We start from the raw sequence: 18,880 nt of genomic DNA, 5'->3' as shown, positions 1-18,880 counted from the left end.
ATCGTTTGAATACATTCAGCTTTTCGACTTTCGTTTTCCCTTTATGTAACGTTTCAATAGTTTCTCTTTAATATTCCAAGGCCGACTACCCAGTGTTGCATAATGTTGCCAGATCAATAAGGAAACCGCTTGTCCCAGTTGAAGTGAGAACACCTTTGTGCGTCTGTATGAATGTAGTTATTTTTTTTATATGATAGTGTGTTTAAGGCATGTGGTTGCGCATACATGTGTATGTGTGTGTGTCTGTGTCTATGGGTGAGTATAAGTGGATGAGTGTTCGAATGAATGTGTTTTAAGTATGAGTAAGCTTATACTTGTGTAGGTCTGTGTGCGTGTGTGTGCCTGAGTTTTCGCGTGTATGGTGTATTGTTTATGGTATAATTTTACAGGTATGTATGTGTGTAGGTTGTACGTGTTGTGTATTGGTACGTTTGTATGAGTTGGCGTTGGGATTCTGTGTTGTTCTATACCAAAGTACCGGGTAAAATAAAATGTTGGTACAATGTAACACGCTGGTAATAATGGAAGAAATCAGGTTAAAGCTTGTTTAGCTCATCGCTGATAATATCTCTTACACATTTTAGGGACCAATGTTTTTTCTTTAAAGTTTCTTGTTTTCAGTGCATTTAAAAGCTTATTAAAAGGTATGGGACGACGTGGCCTAGCGGTAGAGCGCTAGACTGCAACCCGAAAGTCTCGAGTTCGAATCATCCAGTTTCAAGTCACTAGAACAACTCCGAGTCCACTCAGCTCTGATGGGTACCTAACTCAGGTTAGGGAATGTTAAGGCGGCTGGGCATAGTGCTGAGCACACTATTCTTTTATATGCTGAGGTTAAAGAAACAGGTGAACTCTACTTCACTTACCCGATGGACCGTCAGTTTCGAAAAGGCATTTGTATTTTACTTATTATAAAGGTTTCCTTATATTTGTTTTATTTTTTACATAGATTGCTAAATTCAGTGGTTGTCTGTGTATGAAACTGGGTAGTTTTTGAGAATGTTTTTGTTTAGGTTTCTGCAAAATAAAAACTATATAAAAAATTAAATGTGTCAGAAGTGAGGCGTCCTGGCAGGATTGTGCGGTTAGGTGCCAATATTTCCATATCGGTTACCTTAGTAACTACGATCTGTTGTTTTGGCGACCTGCACAGGGGTCAGGGGCTATATTTGATACAACGGTCAAACTTCACCAGGTGCAACCACACCATCAGCACTCCACCCTCGGGTGATCCAGAGAAACTCCAGGCTCCCCAATGAGCTTTATGGCGTGCTTATTTGTTTTAAAGAGCACCCTACACCAGAGACACGTCGGGCTACTACGTTCGATGACTAAACCGAACCAGGGGTCACACCTGGCGACCTTGCTGTAGTGTAACCCGTGGCTCCCAAAAGCGCCCAGCTACGTCCCTGACATCAGGGCGGTCGCAGAGGTGTGTTCCATCTCAGTATTAGGAAAGGTGATTAACGTACACTCAAGGCTTTCATACAGCACGCACTGAAGCGCCTGGGCGTCAGTGTGGACCAACCGGCGCCCGAACAAATAAAATACAAGCAATATAACGCCCGCTATGTTTGCATTTAAATAACTCACATTTAAAATAAACCGGGAGTGATCTCCCCTAAACGTTCTCGAATTTTCTTATATAAAACAACAGGGGATGGGAACTCGGGAAATAGACATGATTTTTAATAAATTTTTTATTACTTAAACTTTTTAAATAGAATAGAATCTCATAAAAAAAGAATTGCACAACTAGTGAACCCAAAACAAAATGTGTATTATAGTAAGGAATATTATTAGTACTTTGTAAATTCACATGCGTTTTTTGAGAAATCGGAAATAGCGTAAATTACTACTTCCAGTCAACCGAAATTACTCAAAATTTGAAAGATTGCAGAGAATTAGATGTTTAACTTACATGTGAAATTTCATTTATCTATCTAAAATAGTACTCAAGTTATAGGCTTTTAAAAAATTTAAAGTAAAAAAAAATCCATTTCCGGTTATCGGAAATCGCTCAAACGCTAATAAGAATCTACGATTTTGATATAATACTTATATATGAAATTTCATCAACCTAGATTTAACTGTACTCACGTTATCGTGTTTACAGACACTCTCTCACACACACACACACACACGTACAGACACGGACATACGGACAAGATTGCAAAACTATGTTTTTCCAACTCAGGGAGGTGTGAAACGTCGAGATTTGCAAAAATCTCGATTTTTTATTTACGATTACAAGACTTTCCTATACTTCATAAATACGAGAAAGTAAAAAAGGCCACGCGTCTAAAAAAAAAAAGACGTGTATAATGTATCACTCAAACCCTTATAAAACGTTTCGTGTGGGACTTGATCGTACGGGTACCCTAGATTTATAAATAGATCGACACCACAATGAACGCTTGCGCGCAATGATTCATCACGCAATAACTGATCGTTCTTTAAACGCAACATTGGCCATTGGCTCCCTTAGCCAGGTGTATAGATTTCTTTAAAGCTACTATACACACTCGCAATAAGAACTAGAACTCGTGTCAGTCAAGCACTTCAACCAAAGTATAAAGTCACAGATGTAATATCTTGGTTTTAGTTCAGCCAAAATTGTATAGCGTGAAGAGTGCATTGAGAGATTTGTGTGCGATAAAATCAATTGCCATTTTCCAGGAAATTTGTCTTTTTCGGGGAGTTGTGGACAAAGAAGAAAGAATGAAGTAAGGTTTAGCAAATACTGACGTTTTAATTTAGTTAATCAATATATATTCTACGTACTTGTGCAGTGGTAGATGGTTAGTGGTCACGTTCACACGTGACACAGTGGTCAGTTGTCAAGTTCGCACGATATACAATGGTTCACCCGTGTCTCAAAAATGGTCAGTTGTCACGTTCAAATGTGACTCACAATGGTCAGTAGTCACGTTCACACGTGATAGCGGTCAGTTGTCAAGTTCACACGTGATAGTGGTCAGTTGTCACGTTCACACGTGACAAATTGGTCAGTAGTCACGTTCACACGTGATAGTGGTCAGTTGTCACGTTCACACGTGATAGTGGTCAGTTGTCACGTTCAGACGTGATAGTGGTCAGTTGTCACGTTCACACGTGATAGTGGTCAGTTGTCACGTTCACACGTGATAGTGGTCAGTTGTCACGTTCACACGTGATAGTGGTTAGTTGTCACGTTCACATGTGACACATTGGTCAGTAGTCACGTTCACACGTGATAGTGGTCAGTACTCACGTTCACATGTGACACATTGGTCACAAGTCACGTTCACATGTGACATATTGGTCACAAGTCACGTTCACATGTGACAGAGTGGTCAGTTGTTAAGCTCACCCGTGTCTCACCTTGTTCAGTAATTATGTTCACATGTAAATCTTAAATAACCAACTTCTCCTCAATTCAGTGCAGCTTGTAGTTTCAGTCACCATATGTGACAGTGATAGACAGCTGATTCATTCAGCAAAGGCATGGTGTACTTACTCACCGAGTACACATTAAACCGTGCTTAGAGTGTGTGAAAGGGTAAAAGGTAATCTTTTTAAAATTTCCGTTTATACAATGAAAAGCTTGATAGAATGTTTTTAAATTTTCAAATTGTTAGTTTTTCAAAACCTGCTTGATTGTAAATTGAAGGATCAGGCTTACACATGTCTTAATTAAAACATTTTTAAAGTTTTTACAATTATTTTACTGGATAGGTAATCTGCGTTTTTTTTTGTATAAAATAGTCAATGAGAAATTAATAAATGAGTTACCTAGATAAAGTATTTGACAAAAATTATATTCCAAAAATAAGTTATGTCTGTTTTTATGACTAGCTTTAAAAGTCTTTTTCTGGTATTTAACTTTGTGCCAGAGCTATTTCTTGATAGATTCATTCATGCAAGTGACCTAATTCAACCCCAGGCTATTTATATGATCTAAACCAGCGCTTCATCTAAGAATTTCTCCCGCGGTGGTGGGGGGGGGGGGGGTGGCATGGAGCTCACCTCACGGTAGGAGCACGTCCACACACCCCAGACAAAATTGAAAACATATCATTAACATATAGAAAATATGTACTTTAACCCGTGTCTGATTCTGTATTCTTCGTGTCAGGCAGGCACACTTACATGTTTACACAGAGTCTGAGCTTACTATTCTTCCTTATATCACGCTCCTTCACCTTCCTATCCCTCCACCCCCCGACCGTCACTTTTATAGCCTTCAGTGGATGATGATCTTTGTATCATGCCTCACGCAACATGCTGCAAGCGAATGCCTGATGACGGACGACAGATGCGAGTTTTGGCTGGTCATCGAGCAGAAGCTGACCATGATGTACGGCAAGGAGCTTGTCTACCCTAAAGACGGTCAGATATTTATCAACTCCTCCATCAAATTTGACCCTGATGAGGTCATCACAGCCGATGCCTTTATGGACCCTAAGCTGGTCATCACGGCTAATGGGACAATGCCCGGCCCTCCCATAGAGGTGAGACGGTCAGCTGACATACGGTTTTTGGTATAAATCCAGTCTTCTTTAACTAACTTGTTACGTGGAAGATACTGACAAATTCAATCGTTATTTAAAATAGTAGATCACTATGTAGGCTATGTAAGAGAGAAGTAAATTGATATCTGATATATCAATAAAACTATAAGATTCAAATATAAGTTGATAGGGTTGTCTCTCACAAACTGCGTACAAGGTCAAATCTGAAAAATCCACACTTACCTCTAAACTCACACATCCTAACCTTGGTCCAATTTAACTCTCTCACCAAGATCCCACTAAACCTTAATTAAATTTTCACAAAGTTCCACCGAGTATTAAATTTTACCCCCACAAATCGCCCACTTAGTTCGAACTAAACTCCCATAAATCCAGAGCTAACTTTAAACTCATAAATCCTCTCGTCTTTCGAATAACTCTCAAAAACTCCCAACAAGGTCTAACGTAACTCTCTCTAATCCCCACCTAGTCTTACTTTGAACTGTCACAAATTCCCCACCCAGGTGTATGAGGGCCAGACGATTACAGTTCACGTGAGGAACGATTTGATCAGCGACGCCGTCACGGTCCACTGGCACGGTCTTCACCAGGTGGGGACTCCCTGGATGGACGGGGTGCCCTTCGTCACACAGGTAGGCTGGAGCTGAATATCCTAAGGGCTTATGTTTGCGAAAAATTTCTTTTCTCTTTTAATAAGCTTTTATTTGTGACAAATCTTGTAACGCATTTTTGACCCACTTCTTGTGCAGAGATTTTGTTGAAACATTTAGATACGTACGTCTCCGATAGTAATGCAAGAATTTATATTTTAAATGTAATTAGACTTAAGTTCAGTCATTTAAATTTTATTAAAAGATGGCTAATAAAAGGGAGATAACAAGATTTAATACTAGCTGTTGCTCGATCAATTATTCGACGACGAGAACTATTTTTTCCCCAAGGATGATTGATTTTTTTGCCTGAGCATCGACCACTGACTTAGAAGGGGCAGATCAATATCTTTAGAGATCGTAAGCTACTGATCGATTTTAACGTAAATATATTTCAGTTGTTGTCTAATTGATGTCAACTTCATTTAAAACGAATGACTAGAAAGTAGAAAACAAAATAAAATTTGAAAATCTTTATAATAATAAGCTTTTGAATGCCGATAAAAGAAGTTAAAAAAAACCTTTGATAAAAGCTTTGATCACTAAATATGTAAGATATCTCATAAGCGAAAAAAGCTTTTATTAAAGATATCAAATTAGTCTTATTTTCTTCTTTTCTCTGGAAAAAGCGTATTCTTCTGTAAAGCTATAGGACTCTTATTTTTTAAAAATTTATACCTCTGCTAAATAGTGCCGAACCTTACTAAATTCTAAATTTTAACTACACTTTAACGTATTTTGTTGTTTTCTGCTCCATTCTTGATTTTAGTGCCCAATACTGCCCGGGACAGAGTTCACGTACAAGTTCAAGGCCAGCCCTATAGGCACGTTCTGGTACCACTCACACATGGGGACCCAGCTCTCCTCGGGTCTGTTTGGTGCCTTCATCATCAGGGCCAAGGTCGTCACCAGGGACCCGGAGTTTGTTATGATACTACAGGTACACAGCGTATGTTATGATTCTACAGGTACACAGCGTATGTAATGATACTACAGGTACACAGCGTATGTTATGATACTACAGGTACACAGCCTATGTTATGATACTACAGGTACACAGCGTATGTTATGATACTACAGGTACACAGCGTATGTTATGATACTACAGGTACACAGCGTATGTTATGATACTACAGGTACACCGCGTATGTTATGGATACATTTATTTGTACTAAGGTACTGTGGTTTTTGCATGAAGCTTAGGTCACAAAGTTTAACATTATGTGCTTTGATTTAGGATTATTGAAATTTGTTTATCTACAATGAGATGGAAAAATTGATAATTTGTATTAAGGTACTGTTGTTTGTACATGTAGGTTTTGACGTAAAGGTTGCCAATAGTTGTGTTGATGTTGGCCATCTAAGACTGAACATAACACTAACACTTAACAATATTTGCACAAGTGTACCGTGTTTTATTCATGTAGGACTGGAATCACTTTATGGACGGTGACACCGCCTATTTCAAGATGCAGTATGGCGTCTTCGAAGACGGAAACAGAGTTGCGCCAAGCACGTCATTTGATGGTGGGAAATTCAGGTAAGTGAATCTTAAAGGTAAGAAACCCTGCAGAAAATATACAGAATATTAAGCATGGGTAATTAGAACACACTATACATTATAGGTAAGAAATACACAGAAATTCATAGGCGAAAATGCGGGTAATATAGCATATGCTTCAGATAGCAAAGAACACGATACCAATACGGGCTGTTGTTAATAAATTTTAGGTAAGAAAGGTCAGTGGTTGCTGAAGTAAAGGTAAGAAATACTCGTCTGATATTGTAGGTAAGAAAATATGGAGTTATATTAAAGGTAAGAAACACACGACTTATATATGGAGTAATATGTTAAGATATACACAGGTAAGTAAAGTGTAAATAAGAAACGATGTTCTATGGAAAGTAGGGAAGAAGCAAGCGCCTTCTGTGATATAGGCCACTGACAAGCGCAATATACGCCCTGCCCTACCGTTTTTAACATACTAATAAACCAGGTTCGTGTTTGTAATGGACTGAGTGCATGAAGTCAGTTTTCGTTAAAGATGACTCGTTTTTAACTATAAATATTATGATGGTTTATGTTACAGTTTAGCTTATATTTAATCTCTACCATGTACACTTCTTAACATTATACTTATATCATTATTTTAACAGCTTGTACTACTCTCCGTTTGAAAGATTAAATTCGATTAAACCTTTTTCAAACTATTCTTTCTAGAAACACAGTTTACCAAAACGATATCATTCTTTACATATTCTGCTATAGCATGTTCAAAATCCATTCCGTTTTGGTGAATGGCAAAGGACGATTTAATGGTACCAAGGCACCCTTAGCTGTTTTTGAAGTGGATACACATCAGAAATACAGGCGAGTTTAAAGTTCAATGTTAACTAATCAATTTTTTATAACAATCATTACCATATGTTCTAAATTGATTTATGGAGAATAACTACTACAGATGTTAACGAGTATTGTTGTTTTAATTAACCTTTTTTTTTACTGAAATAAGTACTAAATGAATATTTTTCCTCAACACTGTGTTATTATATTGCTTTTGGTAAAATTAAAGTATAAGTGGAAGGAAAATTAGTTTCGTAAATTTTTAATAGCCCAAATAAAGATTGGTACTTATTAGTCCGTTAGAACTGTAGGTCATTTTTCCAAAAAAAAATTACTAAACAGTAACAAACCATAAAATTTATGAACTATTAACGTGGCAAGCATTATAGCAATCATTCTTTTATTAATAATATTGTTGTTTTTAAATTTAATAGGTTTAGAGTAATAGGAGCTGCAAATAACTATCCATTTATTGTGTCCGTTGATCAACACACTCTTGAAATTAGAGCTAGTGATGGGTAAGTGATCTACTGTATTACCTGTGTATGGAGATAGGTAATCCAGTATGTTACCTATCTCATGGAGGTGGGTAATCCAGTATGTTACCTGTTTATGGAGGTGGGTAATCCAGTATGTTACCTGTGTATGGAGGTGGGTAATCCAGTATGTTAGCTGTGTATGGAGGTAGGTAATCCAGTATGTTACCTGTGTATGGAGGTGGGTAATCCAGTATGTTACCTGCTGTATGGAGGTGGGTAGTCCTGTATGTTACTGTGTATTGGGGTGGGTAATCCTGTATGTTACCTTTCGTATGGAAGTGGTGTAATCTAGTATCTTACCTGACTTATGGAGGTGTGTTATCCAGTATGTTATTTTTTATGCAGGTGGGTAATACACTTAATTACCTGTCGTATGGAGATGGGTAATCCAGTATGTTATCTGTGTATGGTAATCCACCATATTACCTGTGTCTGGAGTTTGGTAATCAAACGTTACCAGTTATATGGAGGTTACTAATCCAGTAAGAGCCTGCGAACCTAACTGCCAATGTCTCTGCCCCCAGCTATCTCATCCACCCACGATTAGTGGACTCCTTCATCATCAACCCCGGAGAACGTTACGACTTTGTAATAAAAACTGACCAGGCTAATTTAAAGAACTACTGGATCAGGGTTCAGAGTCTGGAGAACAACACTCGTACCACAGGCTGGGCTATTCTACGATACAGAGGCGCAGCAGAAGAAGACCCTTATTCACAGCCGAGGCTTTGCACCAAAACTGATTTGTAAGTTGTAGTCTGACAAAAACTGCTTTTCAGAAATACGCGCAGAATAAAAAATGCACTTGCGCAAAAATGCCCATTTTAATTATTTCTTTTTTGTAACTTAATTTCCTTATTTAAAATGTTGACGAATTTCAGCGCTGGTATACACTTAAACAACCAGTTAACTAAATTATATTAGAGAAAACCTATTTTAAATATTTATAATAGATTTATTGTATTAGTTTTATCTGATGTGTACACGTTTAGGCGCTCTTTTCTTGTAGAAAAAAAAGTTCCTTGACTCATTTGATAAAACTTTTTATTGATACACCTAAGCTATCTACTTATTTATTTGCCGCGGTAAAAAAAAAAGGTGAACTCTACTTGATTTGCCCTAGAAAACTTATAGAATCTCATAGGTTAATAATGTCAAAATCACTATTGTTTTGGTGTATATATTAAAGATAATCGTAGAAGGCTTTATAGCCATGAGGAAACTTCTTTTACTCTTTTTTCGTTCCCAGCTGCCATGTCCTCAACTGCCCGTTTACATACTTCCCGCTAAGAGAACACAAAGTCTGTGTGAACTTTGACCGGATCAAATCTTCCAAATCCAGCAATCCACCAGGGAAAAACACGTATGAAAAAATTGAGGAAATTTTCCTAAACTTTGCTTTTCCGGGGAAAGGAGGTGTAGTGCCAGGATCTGTCAACGGTCGCAGGTTTCAGGTTGTTGTTGTTGTTGTTGTTAGAATGTAAACATGTAGAGGGGGGTGGAATGTTAGAATGTACTAACTATTCAGTTAAAGAGTAGGAACCATAAGCGTTAGCTTAATTTGATTCACCAGAGTAGCGTGGAATGTAGAAGTACAGGTACATTGTGAGGAGGGAAACGCAGTATGAAGCAGAGGCAAAGCGGGGGGGGGGGGGGGGGGGGGGGGACGACGGACATATGTCCCCGGGCGCCGACCTTAGGGGGCGCCAAAATGGGTTGGAAATACAAATTGAAAGTTTTGGGGGGGGGGGGGTCGCAAATCGAAAGTTTGTCCCCGGGCGCCGGGAAAGGTCGCTACGCCTCTGGTATGATGGTAATGTGACGTATTGTGCGGAAGCGTGATCTTGTGTGTTGGAGTAGGAGGTAGTGTGTGGGAATGTGATGTAGTATCTGTGTAATATGACGTAATACGTGGGATTGCTAAGTTCAATCAAATGCCCATCTAGAAACATGTTTTCGGCAAACTGCATTCAGGGAAGTGAGCATTTGTCATAGACCTATATCTACTTGGTAACATTTTGTAAACATAAGTATTTAGAAAAATACTTTTCTAATTTGTAAAATATTTTTGTGTTTAACTCTAGCGGTCATCCATAATTGAAGACATGCAATTTTTTACTCCTAATGTATTACAGTTTCCCCCTGTGACAGCCCTAACTGACCCTAAAAGTGTGACCACCTACTGCAAACCTGGCCAGTGTGATGAGGAAGAACTGTGTAACTGTACCTACAGCATCAACCTCAAGGTAAGAAAGATTCGTAACTGTACGTATAGCATCAACCTCAGGGTAAGAAAGATTCGTAACTGTACCTACAGCACAACCTTAGGGTAAGAAAGATTCGTAACTGTACCTACAGCACAACCTCAGGGCAAGAAAGATTCGTAACTGTACCTACAGCATCAACCTCAGGGTAAGAAAGATTCGTAACTGTACCTACAGCATCAACCTCAGGGTAAGAAAGATTCGTAACTGTACCTACAGCATCAACCTCAGGGTAAGAAAGATTCGTAACTGTACGTATAGCATCAACCTCAGGGTAAGAAAGATTCGTAACTGTACCTATAGCACAACCTCAGGGCAAGAAAGATTCGTAACTGTACCTACAGCATCAACCTCAGGGTAAGAAAGATTCGTAACTGTACCTACAGCATCAACCTCAGGGTAAGAAAGATTCGTAACTGTACCTACAGCATCAACCTCAGGGTAAGAAAGATTCGTAACTGTACCTACAGCATCAATCTCAGGGTAAGAAAGATTCGTAACTGTACCTACAGCATCAATCTCAGGGTAAGAAAGATGTGTAACTGTACATACAGCATCAACCTCAGGGTAAGAAAGATTCGTAACTGTACCTACAGCACAACCTTAGGGTAAGAAAGATTCGTAACTGTACCTACAGCATCAACCTCAGGGTAAGAAAGATTCGTAACTGTACCTACAGCATCAACCTCAGGGTAAGAAAGATTCGTAACTGTACCTACAGCATCAACCTCAGGGTAAGAAAGATTCGTAACTGTACCTACAGCATCAATCTCAGGGTAAGAAAGATTCGTAACTGTACCTACAGCATCAACCTCAGGGTAAGAAAGATTCGTAACTGTACCTACAGCATCAATCTCAGGGTAAGAAAGATTCGTAACTGTACCTACAGCATCAATCTCAGGGTAAGAAAGATGTGTAACTGTACATACAGCATCAACCTCAGGGTAAGAAAGATTCGTAACTGTACCTACAGCACAACCTTAGGGTAAGAAAGATTCGTAACTGTACCTACAGCATCAACCTCAGGGTAAGAAACATTTGTGCCTGTACCTACAGCATCAGACATTAAGGTACAAAAGATCTGTAACTGTACCTACACCATCAACCCCTCAATGTAAGTTTGGTCGGTACTGTACTTGGAGAATCAGTCTCAGTGAAGAAAGAAACTGCTTCACACTCGATCTTTCTATTTATGAAACAGTAAAGAAATCATTCAACAGCCTCCAATTCTGTGCTGTTATATTTAACAAGAGCTTGTAGACTTGCTGAGGTCGGAGGTTAGGGACACACAAGAACAAATGTGTTTTCAGTTCATAGTATGTATCAATACAGGAATGACAGTATTGATAATAAAAATGTATTACTCAATATTTAAGTAATATTATTCAAGTTTTTATTAGTGTTAAAAGCAGACTTAATTATAAATTATATTTAATTTTTGAAGTGTTTTAAATTTTAATCTTTAATACAACGTTTTGATGATCAAAGAGAAACAATAAATAGCATGCACTGTATTTAAAAAGCTGACGCATTTTAATTGGTTCGTAGTACAATACCACATATCAAATGGTGCTACTGAACAAAGGAGCAGGAAGGGGTTGGACTCACCCCATACATTTACATGGTCACTCCTTTTACCTCGTCAAAATGGGATATCCAGAGTATGACAAAGTAACAGGTAATTTCATTTACTAACATGTGTACATATATTTTTATTTTCAACAACCACAAATTTAACATTAATCATTGTTGGAATATATTAATTTATTTACTTGTTTATTTCAAATTATTTACAAATTATTTACTGTACTAAAATTCTTTTGAACATTATAACAAATTTTGAACAAACTTGGCCACATTTTTTACTATAAATAAAGCAAATACAAAAACATTTATAATAAAACTAACTTGCAATCTTTAATATAAGCTTTGGTCTCTAAAGTATGTTTGAATTTAAAGCTAGACTTACCATTTTTTAATGTTATCAATCTTTAAACAGTTGTTAAGTAACAAAATGAAGTATTAGTCCTGCTTAAGTGAAATGTATTTTTCATAACAAAAAGTACTGTGTCTGGAAAATTGTGTCTATAACGGTTAATATGTTAATGTTTCAATGTTATTTTTTTAAGGTTTATTTGTGAGTGAAAACACGGACATCAACTGCACACGTAACTCCTCACTTGAGAACAGTTTCTGTAACAAAGCATTTTGGGCTAACTCCACATGGGGAGGTAACAACATTGACGGAATTGACCTGGATTATCCCCCAATGAAAGACACTATCATTGTGCCAACCGGCGGGTAGGTTCTCCTTAAATTCCAGTATTTTCTAATCCTGACGTACCAAATATACTATACAGTCACACAGCGATTATCTACATCAGTAAACTAACTGGAAACGTTTCAAACAATTTTCGTGAGTATCATAGATCAAACAGTTGTATGGCAAATGCATGACGTCATAATTAAATCTGGTCGCGTTAAATTCACCATGATGATTTCTTTAGACACGTTGTGAAGCGCAGGGACACAACCACACCTCTCCATCGTACTCGATTCTTGGTTATGTTAATAGTTGTATGATTATGTTGCTTGCTTCATGATAACGTCTTTTGCTTCTTACTTATTGTTCCCAGCTTTATGGTTAAGTCGCTACTTTTATATTATGTTCCCTGCTTTATCTTTGCATTTTGCTGGATAATGAATAACCAGCTTCTATATAATTACTTCCCCTACTTCATGATTATATCCCCTGACTTCAGGTACGCTGTGATCCGTATCAGGGCCAACAACCCAGGCGTGTGGCTCATGCACTGTCACATTGAGCTGCACCACGTCAACGGGATGGCGCTCATGTTCAACGAATCGTTTGGAAAACACCCCAAAGTCCCACCAGATTTCCCCAAGTGCCGGGACTACAACTCTGTCGCGTCGTCCCTTGCTTTAGGTAAGATCTTACTTACAGTGGCGTAGCAAGGATTTGGTATGATCTTATTTACAGTGGCGTAGCTTGGTTTAGGTATGATCTTACAGTGGCGTAGCTAGGATTAGGTATGATCTTATTTACAGTGGCGTAGCTTGGTTTAGGTATGATCTTACAGTGGCGTAGCTAGGATTAGGTATGATCTTATTTACAGTGGCGTAGCTTGGTTTAGGTATGATCTTACAGTGGCGTAGCTAAGTTTAGGTATGATTTTACAGTGGCGTAGCTAAGTTTAGGTATGATCTTACAGTGGCGTATCTAGGTTTAGGTAAGATCTGACATGCAGAGGTGTAGCTAAGTTTAGGTAAGATGTCACTGAAAACGAATGCTGCAGTGGCGTAGCTAGGTTAAGTGGGATCTGTCTAAGTATTAGGTGTGAGATTTAAAAAAAAATTACTCTGTAGATATACAGAATCGTTTTGTTTAACAGTCAAGTGATATGAACTGGGTTTTCGTGGGAAATATTTTGTCAGAACAACTGACGCGATGTATCATTTTTTTTTAAATGTCAAGTTATATATAAGCAAAAACGTTAGACTTACAATCAGTTTAATTTTTAAAGTAAATCGGGTTCGAACTAAATTCAAATTAAAGATAAATGTTGCTAGTGAAATGACTAAAGTTTTCTGTGATTGGTTGGTAGTGAAGCTACGCCATTACTGGCTAATTTGGGGGATTTTTTTAATATGCCTCTACTCCCTAGTGTTAGTGTTAAAATTAGAATTTGAGTCCGCAAAATATAGGGATAGACCAAGGTCTAGGCTTAGGGTAGAAATACTTTAAAACAATGGTCTCGAGTCCATCTTTAGATATTTTTATTTTATTTCTTCCACAGAAAACATTATACTGGTTGTTTGTTTCTGTATACAGTTGATCTTCGACAGGCTTTAATGTTGTATGTGTGTTTGTATATAACTGAGCATTGATATTATCCAGCTGTCGCAAGTGAATGTAACATTTTAATTATTAAGTAGCCTATGTGTTTGTTTATTTATTTTGTTACAAACCTAGTCGTGTACATGGCGTAATATCTAGTGTGGTGAGGTAAAGTCGTGTGCGTGACGTAATATCTAGTGTGGTGAGGTAAAGTTGTGTGCGTGACGTAATATCTAGTGTGGTGAGGTAGTGTCGTGTGCGTGACGTAATATCTAGTATGGTGAGGTAAAGTTGTGTGCGTGACGTAATATCTAGTGTGGTGAGGTAAAGTCGTGTGCGTGACGTAATATCTAGTGTGGTGAGGTAAAGTTGTGTGCGTGACGTAATATCTAGTGTGGTGAGGTAGTGTCGTGTGCGTGACCTAATATCTAGTGTGGTGAGGTAAAGTCGTGTGCGTGACGTAATATCTAGTGTGGTGAGGTAAAGTCGTGTGCGTGACGTAATATATTGTGTGGTGAGGTAAAGTTGTGTGCGTGACGTAATATCTAGTGTGGTGAGGTAAAGTCGTGTGCGTGACGTAATATCTAGTGTGGTGAGGTAAAGTCGTGTGCGTGACGTAATATCTAGTGTGGTGAGGTAAAGTTTTGTGCGTGACGTAATATCTCGTTCGGTGAGGTAAAGTCGTGTGCGTGACGTAATATATTGTGTGGTGAGGTAAATCTAATGTGTTGAGTAAAAAAGTGCGTGTGGCTAGATATTTTGAGGTGTTCGTGAAATCTTGAGTGATGAGTGAAAACTTGTGTGTGGCAAGACATTTTGAGGGATGCGTGCGATCCTGTATGGTTCGTAAACTCAAGAGGTGTATAAACTCATTGTAGGTCGTGAATTCATCATGAGTGATGCTTGACAATTTTGTGCATGGCATGCAAACTTTAAGACCAGTATGAAAAAAATTGAAGTATCACAATGTCGCAATAGATTTGAATGAAAGATGCACAATCTCAAGACGTTGACATTTCATGCCTATCATGTATTTAAAAAAGATCATTATTCCGTCAGAATTAATTAACGTTACATTGCAGGTGTCTGGTTAACACAAAGTAAATACAAAAATATTTTGTTTAAGAAACCTATCTTCACATTAAATAAATGATGTATTCATTGCATTTTAAACTTACTAGATAGTAATCGATATGGTTACATTTTCATATTATATTTTAATTAATAATTTTAATTTGAAAATTGTAGGCACAATAAAAGATATCATGTTTGAAAATTCCCTTTTTAAGCCAAGTTTTTGTGTCTTAACAAAAAGCCGAGGTCTTAGTGTTTTTTCAACAAGTTTTTGCCTGTTTTTGTTTTTTTTTAAATTAATTTCTGCAACAAAAATCTTGAGTTGTTTTTTTAATCAAGATAAAATTCACTTAAGTATTATTTATTTTTTTAGTAAACAATGAATTTATTTCAAACAGACATATCCATTCGCATATTTTCGCTAGTGATTTGGCAAGTAGCTGTGTTGGCCTTTCAGCCTGAGACGAGATGTCAAATTGTACATTGTGGCTATGTGCTCCACGTTCCCTGCTCATGTCGTGGCGACTGTGTCCTTTTGAAAACCTGCTGTAAACATTTCGAGAACGATTGTCCCGAACTCTACAAAAACCCAATGGCACTATACGAGAGATTCCTTCACCATGATTTTACCTGTTCCAATAACGAATTCGCCATGATTTCTTCTTGCCTGATTCCACCAGATCATACCGAAAGACGGAGCGGGATCAATGCACAGGTCACAGAACCTAATACAAAGGTCGTCTCCGAGCCTGCTAGAAGTACTTCCGGTTTTTCTTTATCAAATAACGTCACATTACTTACGGCTTTAGAGAAAAGTCCCGTCACTGACACCGATACCGGTATCGTGTTTCAAAACATGTCCGTGTATCGATGCAACATGAATTCGAGTACACATTTTAAGTTATGGGAGCCGATTCTACCTCGGAGTATGGTATTAGAAGATGATAATATGAAGCCTAAAGACGATCAGATTTCTATCGAAGCACTCGTATACTTACCACCACCATCATTTTCACTGCATCCTAATTGCATACCTAATTTGATTCAGACGTGCAATAATTCAAGCGAATCAGACAAAGATATTGAACTCCTGTGTTTGAATCATACAAACTACGTGTACACGGAAAAAAATGGTACCAAATCCTTCTATCGCAATCTGTACTGTTACTTCTGTAACGGCGGCAACAACGACACGGTGTATAGCAAAGATACCTTCACTCCTGACAGGATACGTTTAAAAATAACCTTTAACCTCCTGGACGAGAGAAGGCTAGTTCTGACATCCCACGAGGTCGACCAAGGCGTAGCCACGTGGACTCAGGCGGTTTGCCACATAGGACAACTAGAAAATCTGGACAATATTTTTGACAATAACACCTGCAAGGTTCTGAGCTGTATGCAAGATTATTCTCTACGGGCAGACGGAAGATGTAAACAGTTAAGGCCCCTAAGTATTGCTCTACAAGAAGACGATTTTGATTTCTCTGCGACCGAACTACTTCAGCTACCCGTGTTGTTGGCTTGCTTGGCGAAGGACCCTTTGTGTCTGGATGTTGAAACAATCGAACAGACAGAATTTATTTTTAATGAAAGAAGAAACATGACAATGGCTGCTGGTCAAATGATGATTTACGCAGATCAAAAAGATGTCGTTGAAGAGAGGACCTTGGCGTTGGCTGTTTACCTAGCAGCTTACAGAGATTCCAGGATCAAATCCCGTGAGATGATTCACCAAGAAGATAATCATTTCTCTTTCAACATTTTGAAGAGATATAAAAAAATTGACATAGTACAATACACCGTGTTGAATTACTCGCTACATGCTGGGGTGCAGTTTGGTAATTTTTCCTTTTGTTACATGTTTGGTGGCTTGTTTACGTGTGTAGAGAACTACACCTACGTTACTCAACCTGCACTGAATGACCCAGCAAGTCACAGGTGTTTTCAATATTTTAATCAATCGCGTCTAAACAAAATATCAATTCGTGATTTGATTTCCATCTTAGTAATGCTCTTCATTTTATACTAAGCATATAATGTGTAGTGGTCTACAGTTACAAATGTAGGCTCGCTATCAGCACATTTCTGATTTATTATGTTCGTTCTAATCAAATCTTAGTATTGGAAACACTTGTATTTATGTTTTCTCTGTTTTATTTAAACCTAATATAGTAAATTATTTCAGCTTTCAATATTTTGGGTCTAGCTTTAGTATGAAAAAGCCTATGTGCTAAATATTATATTAAAATTTCTGAATAATTCGTTTCAAAGCAAAACTAATTTACTATTAAAGGAACTATTTTTTTACAAAAAAAAAAACAACAAAATTTAGGAAATTTGCGCATTATTTTCACTAAAAGATATTTGTTATAAAATAATTGAGGTACCTTTGTGTTGGTGTTGTTTTTGTGTAGGTGTAAAATCCTTTAACATATAAGTTTGCTTTCAATACCATTGTACTTTATCGTTAATCACTTATTTGATGTATTCATACGCATCGAAGTACCGTTACGGTTTAACATAATGACCGGCCCAGTCAGATACATTTAAAATTGTCAAGGATATGTCTGCCTCTTGGTAAAAAAACAAACAATCCCCCAATAAAAAATCCATTGATACGTGACGTCATACCCTCAACCCCACTTCTAATCTCTTGGTAAAAAAACAAAACCACCCCCACCCCCTTAGACATAAGCAACAAGACCTAAACACTCGAAAAATAAAATCACTTGACTCGTGACGTAACACCCTCACCCTCCCCCTTAATCCCGAAGCAACAATGCTCTTCCCCTTTCAAGTTTAAAGAAAGAAAAACAAAAATTGATATTACCGAAAATTTGTTCGTGGTGGTAAAAAAATTAGAAATCACTATATTCATTGAAATAAATGTTTTCGTCTTCTTTTTATTAAAGATTTAAATTTACTGATACTGGCCCGAAAACATCTGTTCTGGTCGAAGTTTCCGCGCTCCCTAGGGATTTCGTCCTAGTGATTCATGATACATATTTTGATCTCCGGTCACCCTAGTGACATAAAATTTTAAATAGTCTAATTACTTTATATCAATTTTTTTTCGCAGCCTGTGAACAAATTTATCGCAGGAGATTTGTTTATTCTTGATGAGTAATGACATGCCATTATTGTACGTTCCATTGTCGTATAATTGTTGTAAAGAAATAAAAGTTAATGAAAATATGTGTTTATATGTCTTATTAATTAAGGCATTACCGTAAATTCACTTTGTTCCACTGTTTTTTTTTTTAAAGAATGAAAAATTGTTGTTATTATTTGTATTATCGCTTTAGTCGCTTTGTTAAAATTATAGCTTTATTGGTATTATAATAATACTAGCACCATTAGCGCTAGGGTTTCAAACTAGGACCCATCAAATACTTTTTGCACCATTGTTGTGTTTAATTTCTGAGTTGATTTTCTGCTGGCGTCTACCTCTTATTACATTACGTTTTTAAGCCAATTTAATTCCTTAGTCGAATATGAATAAATTAAAATAATCGATGAACTGAAATATTAAAGATACCAATTAAATTGCTGCCCATTGTGACAGTCTCCGGCAGAAAAGGCTCGTCTGCTGGGAACAGCAACCAATCTACGAGAGATAACACCGAAATCAAAACA

At 37.5% G+C, this 18,880-nt stretch overlaps 1 protein-coding gene across 1 annotated transcript; it reads left to right on the top strand.

Moving 5' to 3' along the window:
* The first annotated feature begins 4,236 nt into the window (after positions 1-4,236).
* Positions 4,237-14,227, top strand: LOC131928704 (uncharacterized). The gene is made up of 13 exons (XM_059284792.1): positions 4,237-4,493; positions 5,018-5,146; positions 5,934-6,104; positions 6,592-6,704; positions 7,434-7,535; positions 7,943-8,026; positions 8,572-8,793; positions 9,297-9,501; positions 10,183-10,293; positions 11,860-11,989; positions 12,441-12,612; positions 13,074-13,258; positions 14,130-14,227. The coding sequence occupies exons 1-13, from the start codon at positions 4,284-4,286 to the stop codon at positions 14,183-14,185; spliced, it is 1,890 nt and encodes a 629-aa protein (XP_059140775.1). The 5' UTR covers positions 4,237-4,283; the 3' UTR covers positions 14,186-14,227.
* Positions 14,228-18,880: the final 4,653 nt, after the last annotated feature.

Source organism: Physella acuta, unplaced genomic scaffold, assembly GCF_028476545.2.
Source record: "Physella acuta isolate Inbredline_101_S28 unplaced genomic scaffold, ASM2847654v3 ptg001534l, whole genome shotgun sequence".
Lineage (NCBI taxonomy): Eukaryota > Metazoa > Mollusca > Gastropoda > Physidae > Physella > Physella acuta.
The sequence above is the reverse complement of the archived record's forward strand: the minus strand, read 5'-3'. Positions and strand labels throughout refer to the sequence as shown.

What these genes read in the sequence shown, in the direction of transcription:
- LOC131928704 (XM_059284792.1), top strand. Translation starts at nt 4,284, where the DNA reads ATGACGGACGACAGATGCGAGTTTTGGCTGGTCATCGAGCAGAAGCTG. An exon ending in TGCCCGGCCCTCCCATAGAG is followed by an intron (nt 4,494 to 5,017) that starts GTGAGACGGTCA and finishes TTCCCCACCCAG; the next exon opens with GTGTATGAGGGCCAGACGAT. An exon ending in AGTTTGTTATGATACTACAG is followed by an intron (nt 6,105 to 6,591) that starts GTACACAGCGTA and finishes TTATTCATGTAG; the next exon opens with GACTGGAATCACTTTATGGA.